We start from the raw sequence: 18,992 nt of genomic DNA, 5'->3' as shown, positions 1-18,992 counted from the left end.
AAGTGCACATAAGGATCTTCTCGTCAGAAATTAAGGCTCAACAGTATATGGCAGAGTTAAAGGAACAGAAAGGAGGGTAGGCAGGGTGGGGGGATTCCCACCTCTTTCTTTTTTTGAATTGTGGAGGAGACGGGGGCAATGTGGGCTTCATAGGGAGGTAAACAAGGGAGGAGGGCAAGTTGCGGCTGCTGCATTCAAAAGCTGTCGCACATAGGTCATGAGTAACCTATTTGCCTGTTGGGGAGGCTGGGAGGGGGTAGTTTTAATGGGGTACAGGGGAGGGGGAGAGGGTGGGGAGTAGGGGTGTGGGTGGTCTGAGGGATTTCTCAGTATGACACAGCACTATATTGGTTTATTAGGTGTAGTATAGCACCAATTTTGAGACAGTTAACTAGGGGTACGAGATGCATTAATAAAGTAAAGAAACAGACTCTGCTGAAAAGCAAAAAGAGACAGAATAAAATAGTGGCTGACTTGGTCGGAAAAGATTATGATGTGATTTAATGAGTATTAGAAATGCCTCTTTCAATGTATGTGGATTGAATAATTAAATGAAAAGGCAACGTGTGGCGGCTGCCCTAAGGTTAATGCAACTAGTTCTCCTTTGTCTTCAGGAGACACATTTAGAAGGTACAAGGGCTTATCTAATGGAGCAACTAGGTTTTACTCTTCTGGCACACTTGAGGCAGGGGACTAGGACAAGAGGGGTGGCTGTTTTGTCGAAAAAGAGGAATGTCAAGGTTATTAAAAAAAAGGAAGATCAATGGGGAAGATGGGTACTACTGAAATGTCAAATAAATAATCAGGTAGTTACTGTGGGTTCAATATATGGATCCACTGAGAATAATCCGGACATTTTTGATTTTCTAGACTCAGAGTTGGCTTCTTGGCCCAAACCAATTATTCTTTGTGGAGATTTTAATATAAATGGGGTGGGGGGCTTGGGCACAGAGCATGGGCAAATATACGGAGGACGGAAGAAGAAAGTATGCCGGGCAGTTTGTAATTTGGCGCAGCATAATGCCCTTGCTGATGTATAAACACGATTGAACCCTACAGGTGATGGTATTACTTTTTACTCTGCCCCACACAAGGTCTGTGTAAGACTTGATTATTTTTTTATAGCTAATTCTCTGTTGTCTAAAAGTAAGATAGAGAAGTTTCCCCGTTTAACCTCTGACCATAACCCGCTCGTCCTAACACTTGAATTGGCTGAATTGAACAGCAGGACAAGCATTTGGACGTTCGAAAGGAAATTGCTGTTGGATGAGGGCTATGTTACATATATGAATAACTGGATAAATATCTTCTGGCAAATTAACCGGGGGAGCACGGCTGCAGGCTTTACCTGGGATGCCTTCAAAGCTGGCATTCGAGGTGAAACATTAAGCTACAGTATGCATAAACAAAGGAAAGAAAGAGACAGAGTTAGCGCTCTGGTTAAAGCAGCTTCAGAGGCAGAGGGGGAACTGTGTCTCGCGATTCAGAATGGTATCCCCGTGGATACAGCACTCTCAAAAATAGTGAGTATTAAAGCAGAGATAAATGAGGGCTTTGCAAGTAAGGCGGCTGCAGTGTACCTGACATATAAGGAATAGTGTCACGAATTGAGCGAGCGGGTAGGGCATTCCCTAGCGGTCCGCACAGGGCAGAAATCTGCTCTAGGGCAAATTAAGGAAATACTAGATGGTCAGGGGGGACTAACTACTGATGTTGAAGAAGTAAGGGAGGTATTTAAACAGTTTTACACTGAGCTGTACAGTGAGGAACAACCGGGATACCCAGAAGAGATTCAGCAGTACTTGGGGGACATTACTGTGCCCCTACTCGTAGAGGAGGATAGAGAAGCTCTAGATGCTCCGTTGACTCTTGAAGAAATCTTGATGGCTATTAGTAGTCTCCCTTCAGGTAAAGCGGTAGGGACAGACCAAATTCCTTTGGAATTTTATAATACCACTCAAACTGCAATTTAGCTGCACTTGTTAAATACAATCTTGCAGGCCCAGGTAGGAAAATTGGTGCCAGGATCAAGGGAAGGCGCTGATATTGTTGTAATTCCTGAAAAAGGAAAATCACCCTTGGAACCAGGGTCATACAGACCAATTACCTTAATGAATGCGGATGCTAAGATTTATTCAAAGGGTCTGGCTTCAAGGTTGATTAAGAGAATAGATCAGCTAGTTACTCCTACTCAACATGGTTTTATTCCTGGGAGGGGAACTGCTCAACATATACGCAAGGTTATAACTTTATTTGATGCCACAGAAGTCTCAGGGGACCCGGAGGGCGCTAGAGGGCGCACTTGCAGAATGGCCGCGCGGATGTGAGGCTCCTGCAGCCTGGAATATTTATCCGCTATTTATCCTGTCTTTCCACCACTGGTGCTCATCTATCCCACGCTGATTGTGAGAGACCACCCTTCTGCGACCTCGGCGAAAGTTTCAGCCCTCCAGCGTGTACCTGGCCGGAGAAACAACCGCCGTGAGTTCTGCCCGGAGTGAAGCCCAAAGCGACTGTGGGGAGAGGTGGGCTTGGCGACCTACGATAGCCCGCGGCGCGACACGAGGTAGGCGGGCCCCACACTGCAGGCTTGGGCGGGACCCCACCAGTGGAGATCGGCGTGAGTGACTCCTGTGTGCAAGCCGGTGACACCCTGGGCAAGTGCCGGCACTGACAGCGAGACGGAGGCTGCAGAAATCTTTGCTGAAACCGCCGCAGCGGGGACGCTGCTTGGATAGGGCACTAGCGACCGGCGGAGGAGGCGGACATTTTGGCGCGGTGGCGGCGGGGGGCCGAGGCTTGCAGGGAACTTGTGTCTGCTACGCTCTTTGGTCTTGGGGCTGCCGCGCCATACATCGCTAACTGGATTGGGATACTACAACGTGCTTGGAGACGTGGGCTGCCTCCCCCCTGTGCCCAACCCGGGGCCTGTGCTCGTGAAGTGCAGCGCGGCGACTACAGCCCTCTTGCAGCTGTGTGAGCGTCCTTGGGCTCACCGCCCTTGCAGGCGTCATTGCTCACGCTGAATGACTCTCCTTGGGATAAATATACTGATTAGCAACAAGCACTACTGTGAAAGCATCCTGTGTGTTATATCCTGTTTTTGCCTACCGGATGCAGTGTGGTGCTCTGTGGCTTCTCCCCTGTGGGTTATGTGGGGCGCCTGCTGATGGGGATTGCGCCCTAACTCAACCTGTTGCATGCAGTGCTGCCGTTTCTTTCGTTGCCTGAAGGTGCTTGGGCAATGGAGTAGCGAACAGTGATATGCTTTACTCCATGTGTTTGCGGACAATCCCTTGATCTCACCTGCCACCTGAAATCACATTGCAAACGCTGCACAGTCGGGCTTTTGCCTTGCACGTGGGGGGCTTGGGAGGCGCTATACTTGTGTGACATCACTAACTCCGGCTGCATCTGGGCCGCTACGGCGAGAGTGTCCTCCCACCTACTTCTAGCATCTACCTACCACTCAATATGGGCAAACCGGACAACAGACAGCCCAAGCTGTCGTTTGACTCGGCTGCAAACAAGAAGGGACTGCGGAACGCGCAGGAGACGGGCAGCTAACAGATCCCCGCTCAAACGGACGCAGACTCCCTCCCTGGTACAGCCGACTTCCAACAGATGATGCAGGAGATGAGACAGGGTTTCGCTACCATTGTCGATAAGGTGGACAGGATGTCATCCAGAATGGACGCCATAGTTCACAAAGTGGATGTTCATGAAGAGCGCATCACAGCAACTGAACAACGTATATCGGACAATGATGATACCACGGCTACCCACACGACACAAATTGCGAGAATGGACAATGTGCTCAGGATCATAGCCGCGAAGAATGAGGAGTTGGAAGCCAGAAGCCGTCGCAACAATATACGCGTGATAGGTGTGCCGGAATCGACCAACACGGGGCGCATGGAGGACTATGTGGAGAAGATACTGACTACCACAATTGGCCCTGAAGTATTCTCCAAACATTTTATTGTCGAGAGGGCGCACCGATCGCTGGCACCACGACCTTCTACTGGAGCACCCCCGCGACCCATCATTGCCCGCCTCCTAAATTATCGGGATCGTGATGCTGTACTGAAGGCAGCCCGCACCCATCACACACTTTCCTGTGATGGGGTCAACTTCTCCATTTATCCGGACTTTACACCTGTGGTACAGGAGCAGCGGCGTAAATTCTTAGAGGTCAAAAAGAAGCTAAGAGACCTCCAGATCGACTATGCACTGTTATATCCTGCCAAATTACGGGTGACACACCAAGCGAAACAACACTTCTTTACTAATCCACAGCAGGTCGAGGATTTTGTGAAACAACTTAAGCGGGAACGTGCGGAAGCCAGACGTCATAGAGAGGACAGGCAGGAGGACTTTCACTCGGCTAACGAAGACGAATGACACTACGCATTGCCTACATGAATCCTGCACTACTGCTTTGCGGGCCGGAGTGAGGCCGGGTGAGGCCTACACTGCAGCATGGCTGCACACTACAGTTGATATCCGGATGAGCACTGGACGATGGTGGTAACGTATTCCAGGCATGCCCCCCCCCACTACCTGAGCCTTGTCTGGTATGGACGACGGAGACGGGGGAGAGGTGTGGGGGGAGGCTCAGTGCGCTACTAGGACGCACCCCGAAGGGTGTACCCCATTGTACTTATTGCCACTGATGCAAATGTTGGGGAGTTTGTGTATTGTTTGGGGTGGAGGGAGGGAGGGGGATACTGGCAAGTTAGGGTTGCTCCAGTGGGTGGGGGGTGGTGGCGCTCCTATTGAGGCACATTGGTATCTTAGTGCTGTTTTTGGTATTTGTAGGAACCTATCTACTGCACTGTCTACACTGGTCTCCTTTAGCTGCAGGTTCTGGTCAGTTCCTGTTTTGCCGTGCATTGTCTATTGTGATTTATCTATGTATCACTGTGCGCGTAGCGTCTCGGTGTCTAATTACTTATGCTATATGACCAGGCATCGATGGATACTTGATGGTTGTTACGCTATGTACCTGCATGTGGGACTTTCCATACTATCTGTGTCATTTCTATCTGTGTTACTACACAGATTAACAGAAGCAGGGCGACGCGCCGCACACAATTCAATGGGGTGCGATGCACTGCATATCCTTCATAATTTGCCAATAGTTAGAACCGTATTACTGAGGTTTCTGCAAAGTGGGGGGGGGGGAGGGGGACTGTTTGGTTGACATTATCTGTTCTAATGTTACTCAGAGTACCTACTGCAATGTCACTGAATGTGGATTTGGCTAGTTTATTTTGTTGTCTACGAGAGTTAGAGCTCGCGGTGCAGGTTACACACACAGGCTACTTATGGAAACTGATGTACATTTCATGCCCTCCTTTGTTGCGCTTAAGCGGGACTTGTCGAGGAAGGCGACATTTGAGATACACCCACACATTATTGATGGGTGATACTGACCTTAATATTTTAACTTGGAATGTGAGGGGGCTTGGAGATCCTAGGAAGCGACGGCAAGTTCTGTCCTACTTAGATAGACACTCAATACACATTGCTTTTCTGCAGGAAACGCATTTCAGAATGCACACCTCTCCCACCTTTGCCAGCAGATGGGCGGCGAATGCTATATTCTCCTCCTACTCTACTTATGCTAGGGGTACGGCGATTCTGGTTAAGCGGGGCACACCGTTTGTTCTGGCTGGCTCAAAAATGGATGCTCAGGGACGCTACTGTCTGCTATGGGGAAGGCTGGGACACGTGGCGGTCACCCTGGTGTGCTGCTACGGACCTAACATTGACGACCCGGGGTACTTTACGGAGCTGTGGGCGGCCATTGTGGAGACGGGACCACACCAACTCATTTGGGGGGAGACTTTAATATGACGCTTGACCCCGCATTAGACAGGTCACACCCTTCCCCACAACACTATACCAAGGCACGTGCTGAATTGCGCGCGGTAGTCACCGATTTTAACTTGGTGGACGCCTGGAGAAGGCTCCATGGGGATGTGCAGGAAGGCACTCACTTTACCGCACAGGCGCGCACCTGGGCCAGGCTTGATTATATATTTTTGACATCCCACCTCTACACCTCACTTCATCATGCACACCACCTCCCGAGGACTTACTCGGACCATTCCCCTGTGAAGGTTACACTGCGCTCGGCGACCCTAGGCCCCCCTTGTACTGCTTGGCGGATGCGCCCCTCGCTACTACTAGACACCACATTTCAAGAGGAACTTAGAGGCGAATGCCTAGATTTTTTCAGGAGGAATAAAGATTCTGTGAGCGATGTTGAAATGATTTGGGACGCATTTAAAGTAACATTAAGGGGGATTTGCATTGCTAAAGGGGCAGGGTTATTGAAAGGCATTACCTCTCGAATACGAACCCTCGAAAGAGAACTTAAAGATTTAGAAACGTCATTGGCTATCACTCCCTCAGACTCTACTCTCCTTACGATTCGAGAAAAGATCTCTGAATACACGACCGAAGCAGTGAGAGAATCTAAATTCCGGGGCAAGTACTGGACTGCTCGCCGTTATGGTGAGGGTGACCGTCCTGGGAAGGCACTAGCCTCTACGATCAAATTGATGCGTGCGCCCAACATTATAATAGAACTAGAGGGCCCGGATGGTGTGGTGGTTCGTGACACGGCACAAATCCTTAATTCCTTCGTTTCCCACTACAGTACACTATATACCTCCTCTAGAGTGGGAGCACTGCAGTTACAGGATTATTTGGCAGACGTCTCCTTAGGCTGGCTTAGCGATGCCCAGAGGGCCTTTCTCAGCACGCCGTTTGAATTGGACGAGGTGAGAGACGCAATTATGGGAATGCAGTCAGGGAAAGCCACGGGCCTGGACGGAATCCCAATAGAATTTTACAAAACCTACATCGACTTTATGGCCCCTGTGCTCCGGGAGGTATATGAGGACGCCCTGGAGGTGGGCCATTTACCACCCTCGATGAGGACTGCTCTTATTACCTCTCTACTCAAGCCGGGCAAGCCATCACATAGCTGTGACTCATACCGTCCCCTATCATTGCTGAATTGTGATGTTAAGGTGCTAGCCAAACTCATTTCTACTCGCATTAGTCTTCTCCTCCCCAATTTGATACTCCCTGATCAATCTGGATTCGTGCCTGGCAGGGCCACCTCTCATAATTTGCGCACCTTTTTTTCTGTGCTTAACTCGGTGCATGAAGACCTGCCTATGGCGGCCGTCTTTCTTGATGCCACCAAGGCGTTTGACTCCCTGGAATGGGATTATGTGTTCCGAGTTTTGGAGAGGATGGGCTTTCCAGCAATTTTCATCGCCTGGATTCGACTCTTGTATGATCGCCCTATGGCCAAAGTCCTTATTAATGGGAAACTGTCTGACGCTTTCCCCATAACCAGGGGGACCAGACAGGGATGCCCCCTTTCCCCGCTCCTTTTTGCGATTGCCACGGAACCCCTGGCCGCTAAACTGCGACAACATCATAAAGAGAGTGTGCTACGATGCTTTCAACGGCATATTTTAATTTCAATGTATGCTGATGATATTACTTTGTACATCCGGGAAACCTGCGTAAATTTGAATCCCATCCTCAGAGAATTCGTCCGCTTCGGCAGATTATCTGGGGTCCAAATTAATTGGGGCAAGTCCTGCATCTTTCCGCTTACAACTTCTACGGCGCGGTTTGACCTAGACTTCCCTCTCGTATGGAGCGATGGCGATTTTAAATACCTAGGGATCCACATAGAAAAGGACAAGGACGAGCTTATGCGCGCCAATTATGGTACCACCATGAATTGCATAATGGATAATGTGGCGCGTTGGATTACCTTGCCTCTATCGATGGCGGGTAGGGCCTCCCTGATCAAAATGGTAATCCTTCCGAAATTACTGTACCTATTTTTGAATATCCCTTTCTACCCGGGTAGATCCTTCTTTCGCCAGCTCCGTTCTGAACTCATCAAACTAGTATGGGGGGCAAGTCGCCGGTCTCAAATGGGACACTCTGATTCGTCCCTACTCACACGGCGGCTTCGGGGTACCGGACTTTGAGTTGTATTATCAAGCGGCACAGGCCCACTATGCCTATTTCTGGGTTCGCCAGCCCAGATACATGCCCCAACTTGCCGCTGAACACTGGTTGGCCCACCCTATCCCAATAGAAGGCGCTCTCTATGCGGTGGTTTCTGGCAGGGACAAAACACCCACGACAGTGCTGAGCACGGTCACTGCATGGACTCAATTAATGAAAAAACTCGACATGGCGTTGTTATATGCTCCGTTATTGCCACTAAGCTACCACCCAGACATGCCCTTGATGCAGGAACCAGGTTTCCGCAAACTATTACAAAAAACACGGATATCAACCTGGGGTGATCTATACCGTGATGGCACGTTTCGCACCATGGACCAATTGTATGAAGGGATACACCCCACTCTGCTTGAAGTGTTCCTTTATATACGGCTCCGTCAAGGTATCAAAGCACTTACACCTAACTTTCCACAGGAACCGATGGTTTTAGCCCCTTTGCAGACTCTGCTCCAAACTGACGCTCCACATAGATTGGTATCGACCATTTACAGGGCAGTACACACACAGATGGATTATTCGTCTTTACCTGCTAGGCTAAAATGGGATCAGGAGCTCGATAGCCCCCTCACTGACAGGCAGTGGGGGTTTTGCCTTCAACACACAGAACGCATTTCAGCTAGTAGTAGACATAGAGTCATACACTATAAATTCATACATCGATTATACTACACCCCAGCCTGTATGTGTAGACTTCAACTAAGAGCAATGGATAACTGTGATAGATGTCATGCCCCAGGAGCGGACTTCTTGCATCTCGCCTGGGCATGTGACGCAATTTACCAATACTGGGTCCAGGTAATAACTGCGCTTTCTGAGATGACTCACACTACAATAACTCGCTCCCCGGTTCTGGCACTATTAGGATACGTGGAGCCCATACAAGCAGCTCATCGTAAGTTTATTGCACTGGCTCTTTTGGTGGCCAAACGGAGGGTGGCGTGTCGATGGGGTAGAGGCAGGGCTCCCAAATTTAAAGATTGGCTGAATGATCTAATATATTGTCAGGATCAATTGAATACATATTCCGAACTACTACCGATTACTTCGAGGCCATGTGATGTGTGGGCTCCATTACGGGGTTACCTTGCCCGCACAGATACCAACTCGGGAGGGGGGTCGCCTGCCCATCATCCCACACAACCCACAGGATAGATACTACGGTGAATGTTCTGTTCGGGACACCACCGCATGCTTGTTGTCGAAAGGGAAGATGCTCCTTGGCAGCGGCTGGTACACCTTCTCACCGTCTGCTCCGCCTGTTTGCTTAACTGGAAAGACTGCCCTTATAATCTAACGTGTACCTCTGCACTGATGGGACCTCTTCTGGTCTGCGTTACGAAGACTTGAGAACTTCCTATGCTATGACATGTAATTAATTATACTGCCATCATTGATTGATGTGCCTGCTTTGTTAAGATTTTGTAGATATGTACCGATGTTTCATACCTTGATTGTGATCTGCCTATGCCTACACTGTGTAACATTACTGCAATGTCCGTAGATGGTTCTCTGTGAAAAATTCAAAATAAAGTTTAAAAAAAAAAAGTCTCAGGGGACCCAATTGCGGGTGTGTTTTTAGATGCAGAAAAAGCTTTCGACCGGGTCTCCTGGGACTTTTGTGGGCAGCTTTAAAGCGGTACCGCATCGGTGAAGGGTTTATTATGGGTATTCAGGCGCTCTACCAGGCCCCTACGGCACGGCTTAGAATTAACGAAGGCTACTCCTCTGTAGTGTCTATTGGTCAGGGCACTCGCCAAGGGTGTCCGTGCACCCCGCTGTTATTTGTGGTGTACATAGACCCTTTAATCTGTAAATTAGAATTAAATGATAGGATCCCCCAATCAGGATTCAGGGACAAGTGTTTAAAACTTTAGCGTATGCGGATGATGTGCCAATTATGACTCCCTTCCCGGTCAATGCCATCCAGAAAGTTGAAAGGGAGGCGACTCTTTTCAACAGGATCTCGGGCTACTCGTTGAACAGCCCCAAGACACATATAATTAAGAACAGCCAGGTGATCTGTGAGGATGGACGGGTAGTACAAACCGCAGTTTACCTACGGATCAACATTTCGGCAGATTTAGACAAAATGGTAGAACAAAATATTGGACCTATAAAGGCAAAAACTAAGACTGACCTTGATCGAATACATAATCTACACCTCGTTTTGGTAGGACGCACTGATGTTGTCAAGATGATTATTCTGCCCAAATTTCTTTATTTATTCAGGACAATTCTTTTGATTTTTGAAGTTAAGTGGTTTGCAGCGATTGAGCACCTCATAAACAGATTTATTTGGGCACAAGGAAAGACCAGGAGGGTCCTTCGTTTTTTGACCCTAACTAGAGATAGAGGAGGATGGGCAGTTCCCGATTTTAAATTGTATTACTGGTCCAAGGCCACCCACTACATGGGTGGTCTGATGAGGGGAGATTCTTCAGATCCACAGACAAAGACAGAATCAACTGACATATATGCAATACTTATGGGGGAGAGTGCGGAGAACTGTTTTTTGAAGTTTTCAGACCCGAATTATTTTAAAAGAACTAGGTTTAAGATGCTCAAAGCAGCTTACAAAATTTGGGCATCACTTTGTAAAAAAGTGGGGATTGGAAGGTTTAGTGCTTACACTGAAATCGCCGGAAATATCTCTCTTCGTAGAGAGATCTTCGCAGATTCGGTTATGACAGATTGGGGGGGCGAGGGGTCAGGAAACAGGAGAACTTGATGGGGTCAACGGTGTTTTTCAATTCTCTGATATACAGCGGATGTATGGTATTTCTAGTATTTGTTTTTTTAAATTTCTGCAAGTTCGGAGCTATCTTACAAATAAACGGGGGGTTGCTGTTGGATTTGGTAAAATCAGGATCTTAGACGTAATTGAGGGAGGGACAGATTGTTCAATTAGGAGATTTTATGCAGAGTTGGCTGCGCTCATGACGGATGATTTGGAAAAATTTGGTAAGAATTGGGCAGATAAGTTACAGGTGGACCAGGAAAGTTTTCAGAGCTCTCTCCAGAGGGGGCAAACTTTATTATGGTCCGCATCTCTCCAGGCACAACATTACAAAACAATATATTTTCTGTACCATACACCTGCTAGGATAGCGCAGTGGGGTGGGACTACAGGAATTTGCTGCCCCCGGTGTGACAGCCCAGCGGCTGATATTATACATCTGTTTGCAACGTGTCCTCAGCTTGGTCAGCTGCATAAAGCAATTGAATCCTCTTTGGATCAGACCCTAGGAATCAAAATTACACTTACACCAGTATGGAGTATGCTCTGGGTAGGCAGGGGCGAGCAGCAGTACCAATACTTTTTGTTCATGGCTATGGCAGTTTTAAGACTCTGTGTAGCATCTGCATGGTTGGATAAAGAACCCCCCCAATTTCATCTATGGTTGGCTAAATTACTGGCAGTATATAATTTAGAAAAAGGGATATATGACAGGGAAGGGAAAAAAGGCAAAATTCTTGGGAAACGTATATGGGAACCTATTATGAGATGGAAGGAGAATACCTGGGGGGGAGAGCGATATGGCTGGTCTCTGTCTTATTCTATTCTCTTTTTTTGCTTCTTTTAGTTTACATTCGACTGTAACTAGAGATTGTTATTTACATGTCTTTTTTGTTCTCTTTATTTTTTGAAGATGCATCTCAGATAAAGTGAAAAAATTATAATGTTACTATGCTATATGTAAAAATGTGTGTTGTTTAACTAGAAATTGTAAAAATTAAAATACATTTTAAAAAAAAGGAGTCACTCAAGTAGAGGTTGGTATCTTCTTTACCTGATAGCTCTGAAGTACAGAGTCCGGTACAGAGGTCTTGCCTGGGCTCAATAGTCCTTCCAACGGTAGCTCCGCCCTGGCTTCCCCTTAGCACGCACGTGCACATTTTAAGATATGATCATTCACCTTCGGCATTCCAAACACCTGCTGATAAATAGACACACAAGTTACAACAAGCTGGTCGACATTAGTGGGACCTCACAAGGGGCTATCTCCAAATTCTTGTGATATTCACCAGTTCATCCCTGCTGACAATTTTCATAAATTAGTTAAAACTCTAGGAAATGCTAGGCTTGATTACGCTAACTTTAATTGGCTGCACCTTCAGTTCAGTAAGTCACTGTTTGTCTGGTTCAAATCTTAAACAAATGGGGCCATATGTTAGCAGTCATAATGCAACTGCACCATCTGTCATTGAACATTGCTAGTTTATATCCTGCCTTTTATTACACATGTGCCATGCATGGTGGTAATGGGCAGGATATAAAGAGAGCGTCAGAACCACTGACCTAAATGGAAGACTACTTCCTACGCATGGTGAACCTGTTGGTGTTGGGTCTGTGGCCCTATGAAAATGTGTTTTTGATGTCACAGCCAGTTGCGTAACTCAGCAGTTCTTTTACTTCTAAATTAGGGGGAACAGCCAAAGGGATGGGTAGCGTGGCATCTGATGCATTTTGGTGGATGCCCCATTACTGCCCAACTCTTGATGAGGCTCTACGTGGCATTCCTATGGTTCTCTCCAGCTTACCTCTTTTTCTTGCCCATAACGTCACTCAATACTCTTCCTCAATAACTCTTCACTCCTTAACTGGAATTCAATAATTCCAATAGTAAAGCACCAAACATCAGCTGTTCTTTGACTGGAGACCCTAACTCGGGAACACACTGTCAGGGAATCGGGGCAGCAGTGCAAATGATCTTAAGTAGAGGAAGTCCTCAAAGACTTATTTTTTCTAAATCTTCTTCACACATTGTCAGCTGGCAATAAGGTGACCAATGCCAAGATACCGTTCAGTACACTATATGAATGTTTACTGCCACGCACTCAAAACACGGTAAAGGAGTCTCACACCTAAAAATGCATCAGTGTTTTGGTATAATACCACACTTTTATCAAAGGCTCTGGGATGTTCCAATTACTGGCAATTGAACCTCACCAGTTTGTCTTTCCTAGCATTGTATCAACACAGTTGTAGTACCAGTCTGCAGGGAAACTGGGCTACAGAGGTGGGATTGACAGGTCATTTTATGGACTTTGCCTGAGTACTTCAGAAGACCTATCCTATTAGAGAATCTCCCGAATTCCATGAATACCAGAATGCTTCACTTTCCACGTCTCTCTTCCCAACCTACGACCCTATTTAGGAGCACAGCTTTTATGACACTAACAGTACAGCCATTCCTTGCAGTTGATAATATTATATTCTTTGTTTCTTGTGACAGTGACAGCGGCTTTTCCAGCCAGTGTCGTGAAAGTTACCTTGAAATGAGACCCGCCCGTTTAGATTCTAATTCCAAGCGAGGTAAGTTAAAGGGAACTCTGGGACAGGGACGTGGTTTGAAGAGGCGTGGGAAAGGGTTACCAAATCAGTGGGGCTGTGAGTCATATTTCAGATAGATGGATGCCTACATTGGTACTTAAATAGTATGAACGTAGCTTTGAAGCAATGAAGCGCATAGCAATAACAGCAATGCATTGTGGGACTTACAATTACACTGTGTGATAGAAATGTTCGTACTGGAGGTAAAGCAGCTAATTCAACAGGAGTTCCCAGTCACCAATCTCACTGGGGTGACTAGCCCAGGCAGGGGTGATCTGAGTTGGGGAGTAGGTATGAAAACGGATTTTGGAAAATACCTTCAGTGGAGAACATACATGGATCCCTAACGTGGTGTCTGATGTATGTAATGTGAGTAAACATCATCTTTGGAGCTCAGTACGGTTTTATTTGGCAGGGAAATAGAACATAAATCAGGAATGATCTGCAGGGGAGTGAGATGTGAGCAAACCTGGAAGCACACAATACTATTAGCCATACGTATATGAACTGTAGGACATAGGAATCAATTAATACAAGCAAACACATCTTTATGACTCAAGCAAAGAAAGGGAAGAGAAGCCACAGTCATGACACTGGTCTATGAGCTCATCCCCACCCCGCAATGCATTTCTATCCAGAGGTCTGGTCCTGCTGATGTGCATGTTGGGCCCTGAACCCCGATTATATCCAGAGAGACTGATCAAAGGTTATAAGGTGTGATGTCCATAATATGGGAAACTGTCAGAAAGGAACACCTGCGTAGTTGCTGATGGTGAAGTAGCCTAGCTCAGGGAGAGGCGGCAGGTGCTAGCGATGAAAGAATAGTCATGTTAGGAGCCACAAGCTAAGAGAGCTGCTGGCGGACATTGTAGCATCCAAACAAAGAGTCTAAAAAGGTAGTGAGCATCCATAAAATGCATTAGGTGTAAATAACAATCTAACCATCTTTGAGGTCCTTGGCTCATTCCCAATACTATTATGTCGTCCCCTCATCCTCCATCACATCCCCAAGGTGAGGAGGACACCTTTCTCTCTGGGCCCTTTCTTCCTTCCTGCTGATGAGAAGGAAGTGATAAAACACACAATCTTTGCTGTACAGCATCTGATGTTGGTGGGTAAGCTAGAAGAAATTGTACCTCCCAGACTTCCTTCTAGCATCTAGATCTAATGGAGGAGGCAGCCTACTGGAGAGCAAACCAGCATTGTGCTTTCTCTCCCCCTGCACACACACTCCTCAGCTCAACCTCCTTTGTAACGTATCACCCACTTAGGAATCGTTTTCACCCACTCAACACACTAAATGCTTTCGACTGGGTTTAACCTACGCTGGAGATGTTTCTCACCCCCCATCATAAAGTGATAGTCTTTTATTTTAGTGGGCATCACGCACAACAAGCATCTGACATGATCCTTACTGGGAGATTTCATAGGTTGAGAGATATCGAACAGGAATAGAGAGAACCCTTGGCTGCAGGGTATATACACAACCCTCCAACTAATGGTTTTGTTGTACACGTCACGGACTTCCCTTCTCCAGGTGGAGTGTTCTGTTGATTGTGTTGACGATGATGGTGGGGAATGGGGATCATCGTCTGACATGAGGACTCAATCTGGGTCAGCAGCCCCGTACATGAGTTTGTTGTGGGTGACCTACACTGGATATGTGTGGTTCCCGCACCTTCCCCTGAGGAAGTTGAGGTACGTGTCTAGGGAGATAGCCTTGTGGGTAACAGCGCAGTGTTTTCAGCTGATGGCAACCAGAGCAGTACCAGAAAAACGGCTACATCTGTTGTCCATCACCATTCACTGTCCTCTGGGTTGCCTGCGCTGGGTGAGGAAGCAGGCAGCATCGGTAAATCTGCTCCCTGACCCAGGACCAGGGGGCAAGTTGAATAATGAATACAGGGTGTCCTGCGGCCAGTGCCTCTGGTGAGAGCACTGAGGGGTTGTATGTGATGTGAATGCCTGTTAAGGTTATAACACTTAAATAAAAAGCCACAAACCAACTTAGTAATACTGGAACGAAAGTAGATAGGTTACTGGTCATTACTGTATTACTAATTGAAAAATGGGATCACATCGAGATGACAACTGTGAGAATTCGGAGACTAAGTGATGGGCCTCAAAAGATTGTTGGGGGAGGGGAGGTAATGTATCCTATATAAGTAGGGATGCATGTAGCAGGGTGAGCCATTCTACGATTTAGCATGAGGATGAATGGATTCCTGCTTATCTTAACTGGGTGATTCTTCTTCTTCTGGGGACTGGGGACCCTCACACGATCAATTCACTGCTACATGTGAAATATCAGGCTTGATGTGGTTACTGAAGTCTAATGATATAATTTGGAATAACTGGGGATTACCTGCTGCATTCCATTTTTCAGACAGTGCTTTGGTGGCAGTAGAAGAGGAGGAGGAAGACACCAAGCCGCTTGTGCTCTTCGACCTGTTGCACTTTTCCAGCCAGGTGGCCCAGGGGATGGCCTTCTTGGCCTCCAAGAACGTGAGTGTTCGTAATATAGAAATGTAAGCGAAGATGCAAGATTAGGGGTATTGGTAGCAGCAGTAATAGAAGCAGCAGGAAGAGTTGTAGGAGTATTAGGGATAGCATTGGTAATGAATGTAGATGGAGCACTAATAGTAGTAGATATGGCAGAGTTGGCAGGGAAAGGAGTAGGCGTGCCAACAGCAGCAGCAGTAGAAGCAGCCGTTCTTCATGTTACTAGAGGTTTTATAGCCCTGAATAATGTATGTATAGCTTTTAAAAACGCAAAACCTGTTCACAAATTCGCAGAATTAAAACTTAAGTTAAATAAGCCATAATCCAGTTCAAAGCACTACAAAACCTAATAATTACGATACAAAATGGCCCCAAATGCCACCAAATGGTTGTTCATTAGTTTACTAAAAAGATAGGCGACCTCCAATCTGTAGGGGAAGGAAGCCCAGACATTAGCCTTGTACACACAGCAGTGTCGGGCAAACACACAGCTTGGTGTAAGTGAAGTTGCAAAAAAAAATCCGAGGTTTTTGCTAATTTTACAAAATGTGACAACTTTTGGCTGTGCCACATCGTCATGAAAATCATGGCTTCTGCAACAGCTTACGTTGCATGTATCCTTATATAACACTGTTTGTACCCGATTTAAAAACATCATGCACTCTGATTGAGGCCCACAGTATTGAGCACAATTCCACTGTATACGGAAAAGCTGTGCAAAAGATAAACTTTTACAGAATAGTATCTGCATTCATCTTTTAGTTTGGTTGAGTTTAACTAGCGTGAGCATAATCTCTTTGGTCTAAATTGATTCACTCTGTGCAGAAACACGTTGCACTAGTTAACTGGAAACTTTCAACATGAAAATGGGGAACTTCGCAGATGTAGGAAAAATCTAGGCATGCACCAAAATACCACGTATGAGTTAAGGTTTCGATTCCCTTATTGCAAAACATACACATTGTGTTCTCTTATGCAATGTCAGGCCACTGTGCCCAAATGTTAACCCACCCATAGCACAATATCCCATAATCAGACTTACTTCTTATCATTGAGACAGAGATTTTGTTTGCAGTTGAGTACAGGCGTGCTCCTTCTCTTCTTACCAAAAATCTTTGCAACAAGCGACAAAGGCGCAAATTCAAATTTCTCTAACAGGTGACCCAGCTCACACACCTGACTACTTGAAATACAGGTCACAGTTTTCAAATCACTTTTCCAGGGTGACTCTTCAATTGCTTCAAGATTTCCGTAATTTTGTCCTAGGTTTTTAGCCATCCTAAATCCAATTAGGATCACGATAGGTCAGTGATAGGAGCTGTGTAGCAGCATATAACTTGAATTGGCACAGCACCATCACACATAGAATCGAATACATCCAGGGCCTTCATTGTCATCATAGACCCCAATGTTTCTTCCTGCTTCCAAGAGGAACATCAAATGTACCTATACCTAGTCAAAATGCCAAGATTAACGTAAGAGTCTCTATTGCGAGGCATGTGCCAAACCCATATAAAGAAACCCCAGGAGCAGCTAAGAAGGCCTTCAGAAGTCGCACCTCAGTTTAGTCACTAAATGCCACATAATTGTCTTAAAGAAGAGTAGAGATGTGTTCTTGGCCTTATTTACAGGACAGGAAGGAGAATAGGAAAATAGATTTGCTTTTCCAAATACATCATCCAAATCATAATTTAATAAGATGAAAAACAATCTATACACACCCCGCTTAATTGTCTCCTGATATTCTGCAGTCCTAGACATACTCACTCTGGAAGGTCCACCTATTTCAAGGGATCTCTGTAAAAGACAGTAATCAGAGCAGAGGAGCCCTATATATGTTGTTTGGACCAGAAGGTTGTGTTTGTACCTATCATCCTTGAGAGGGGTGCTAGGTTCCAGTTCTTGGTGGGTATCCAACTGAGCTGTTTGAAATCCATAATTTCCTTGTGGCGACAAAAGTATCTGTTTATTGGTCAAGGGGATTGCCGGCACTTTCTACTTATAATAGAGACGATTGGATGTATCTGGCCATGTGAGTTCCAAAGGACAAGGGTCATTGGCAAACAAAGGAATAGCCACACAGGAAAACCCTGATGCAAAGTCCAAACAATGAAGGTGTATTTAAAATTAAGAATCATTAGAGGAGGCAAAAAGATAAGTTAGTCAATTCAAATCAGCTGGAGGATAATATATATATATATATATATATATATATATATATACACACACACATATATATATATATATGCAAAAAAAGAAGCAGAGAACTCGGGGTAGTTTCCAAGTGTGTGTGTGTGTGTGTGTATATATATATATATATATATATATATATTCACTGAAAAAACCATAGGTTATAGACCATATATAGTTAGGAATTAGCATTTACAAAACCTTGAAAATTCACTGAAAAAACCACGGGTTATAGACCATATATAGTTAGGAATTAGCATTTACAAAACCTTATTTTACTCACACAAAACCATTGAAATTCCATATATAGTTAGTTGCACTAACTATATATCGCGCACCCGCAATCCACTGCTGATGATGTCACATATTACATCATTCATGACATGGTCAGTGACATCACTGATGACATCACTGATGACATCTCAAATGACATCACTGATGACATCTGAAATGACATCACTGATGACATCTCAAATGACATCACTGATGACATCTCATGTCACATTACTGATCACATCACTGATGACATCATTCATGTGATGATACGATGAACCTCTTCAGACTCTAATATAACCTTAGATACACTCAGTGTAAACAGACACTCACAGACTGTCACTCATCCATGAAGTTACACTCACACCTAGTTAGTCATGCAAAGAATCAATCACACCTCCATTTTCTCAAATATACAGTTATACACACCTTACTTATTCAAACATATACTAACACATATTTACTCTCTTATACAATCCCGGATACAAGTTCACAATGATCCATACAGCCACTCACACATTCACTGGCTGTTATGCACATTTATTTATATATGTCAACTCTCACATGTACTGTGTTTTACATATGTACTTACTTTGACATGTAAAACTGAGATATCCAT

The 18,992-nt window shown here is 45.7% G+C and overlaps 1 protein-coding gene across 1 annotated transcript in view; it reads left to right on the top strand.

Moving 5' to 3' along the window:
• CSF1R (colony stimulating factor 1 receptor) overlaps positions 1-18,992 on the top strand; it is a 271,842-nt gene that overhangs the window by 219,788 nt on the left and 33,062 nt on the right. The window contains exons 15-16 of the mRNA XM_078653580.1: positions 13,311-13,390; positions 15,795-15,913. Of these exons, the coding sequence (XP_078509706.1) occupies positions 13,311-13,390; positions 15,795-15,913 (199 nt within the window). The remainder of the gene's footprint in view (positions 1-13,310; positions 13,391-15,794; positions 15,914-18,992) is intronic.

The sequence above is a fragment of the Lissotriton helveticus genome, chromosome 7, assembly GCF_964261635.1.
Source record: "Lissotriton helveticus chromosome 7, aLisHel1.1, whole genome shotgun sequence".
Classification (NCBI taxonomy): Eukaryota; Metazoa; Chordata; class Amphibia; order Caudata; family Salamandridae; genus Lissotriton; species Lissotriton helveticus.
Note: the sequence above shows the minus strand (reverse complement) of the source record. Positions and strands in the feature narration are given on the sequence as shown.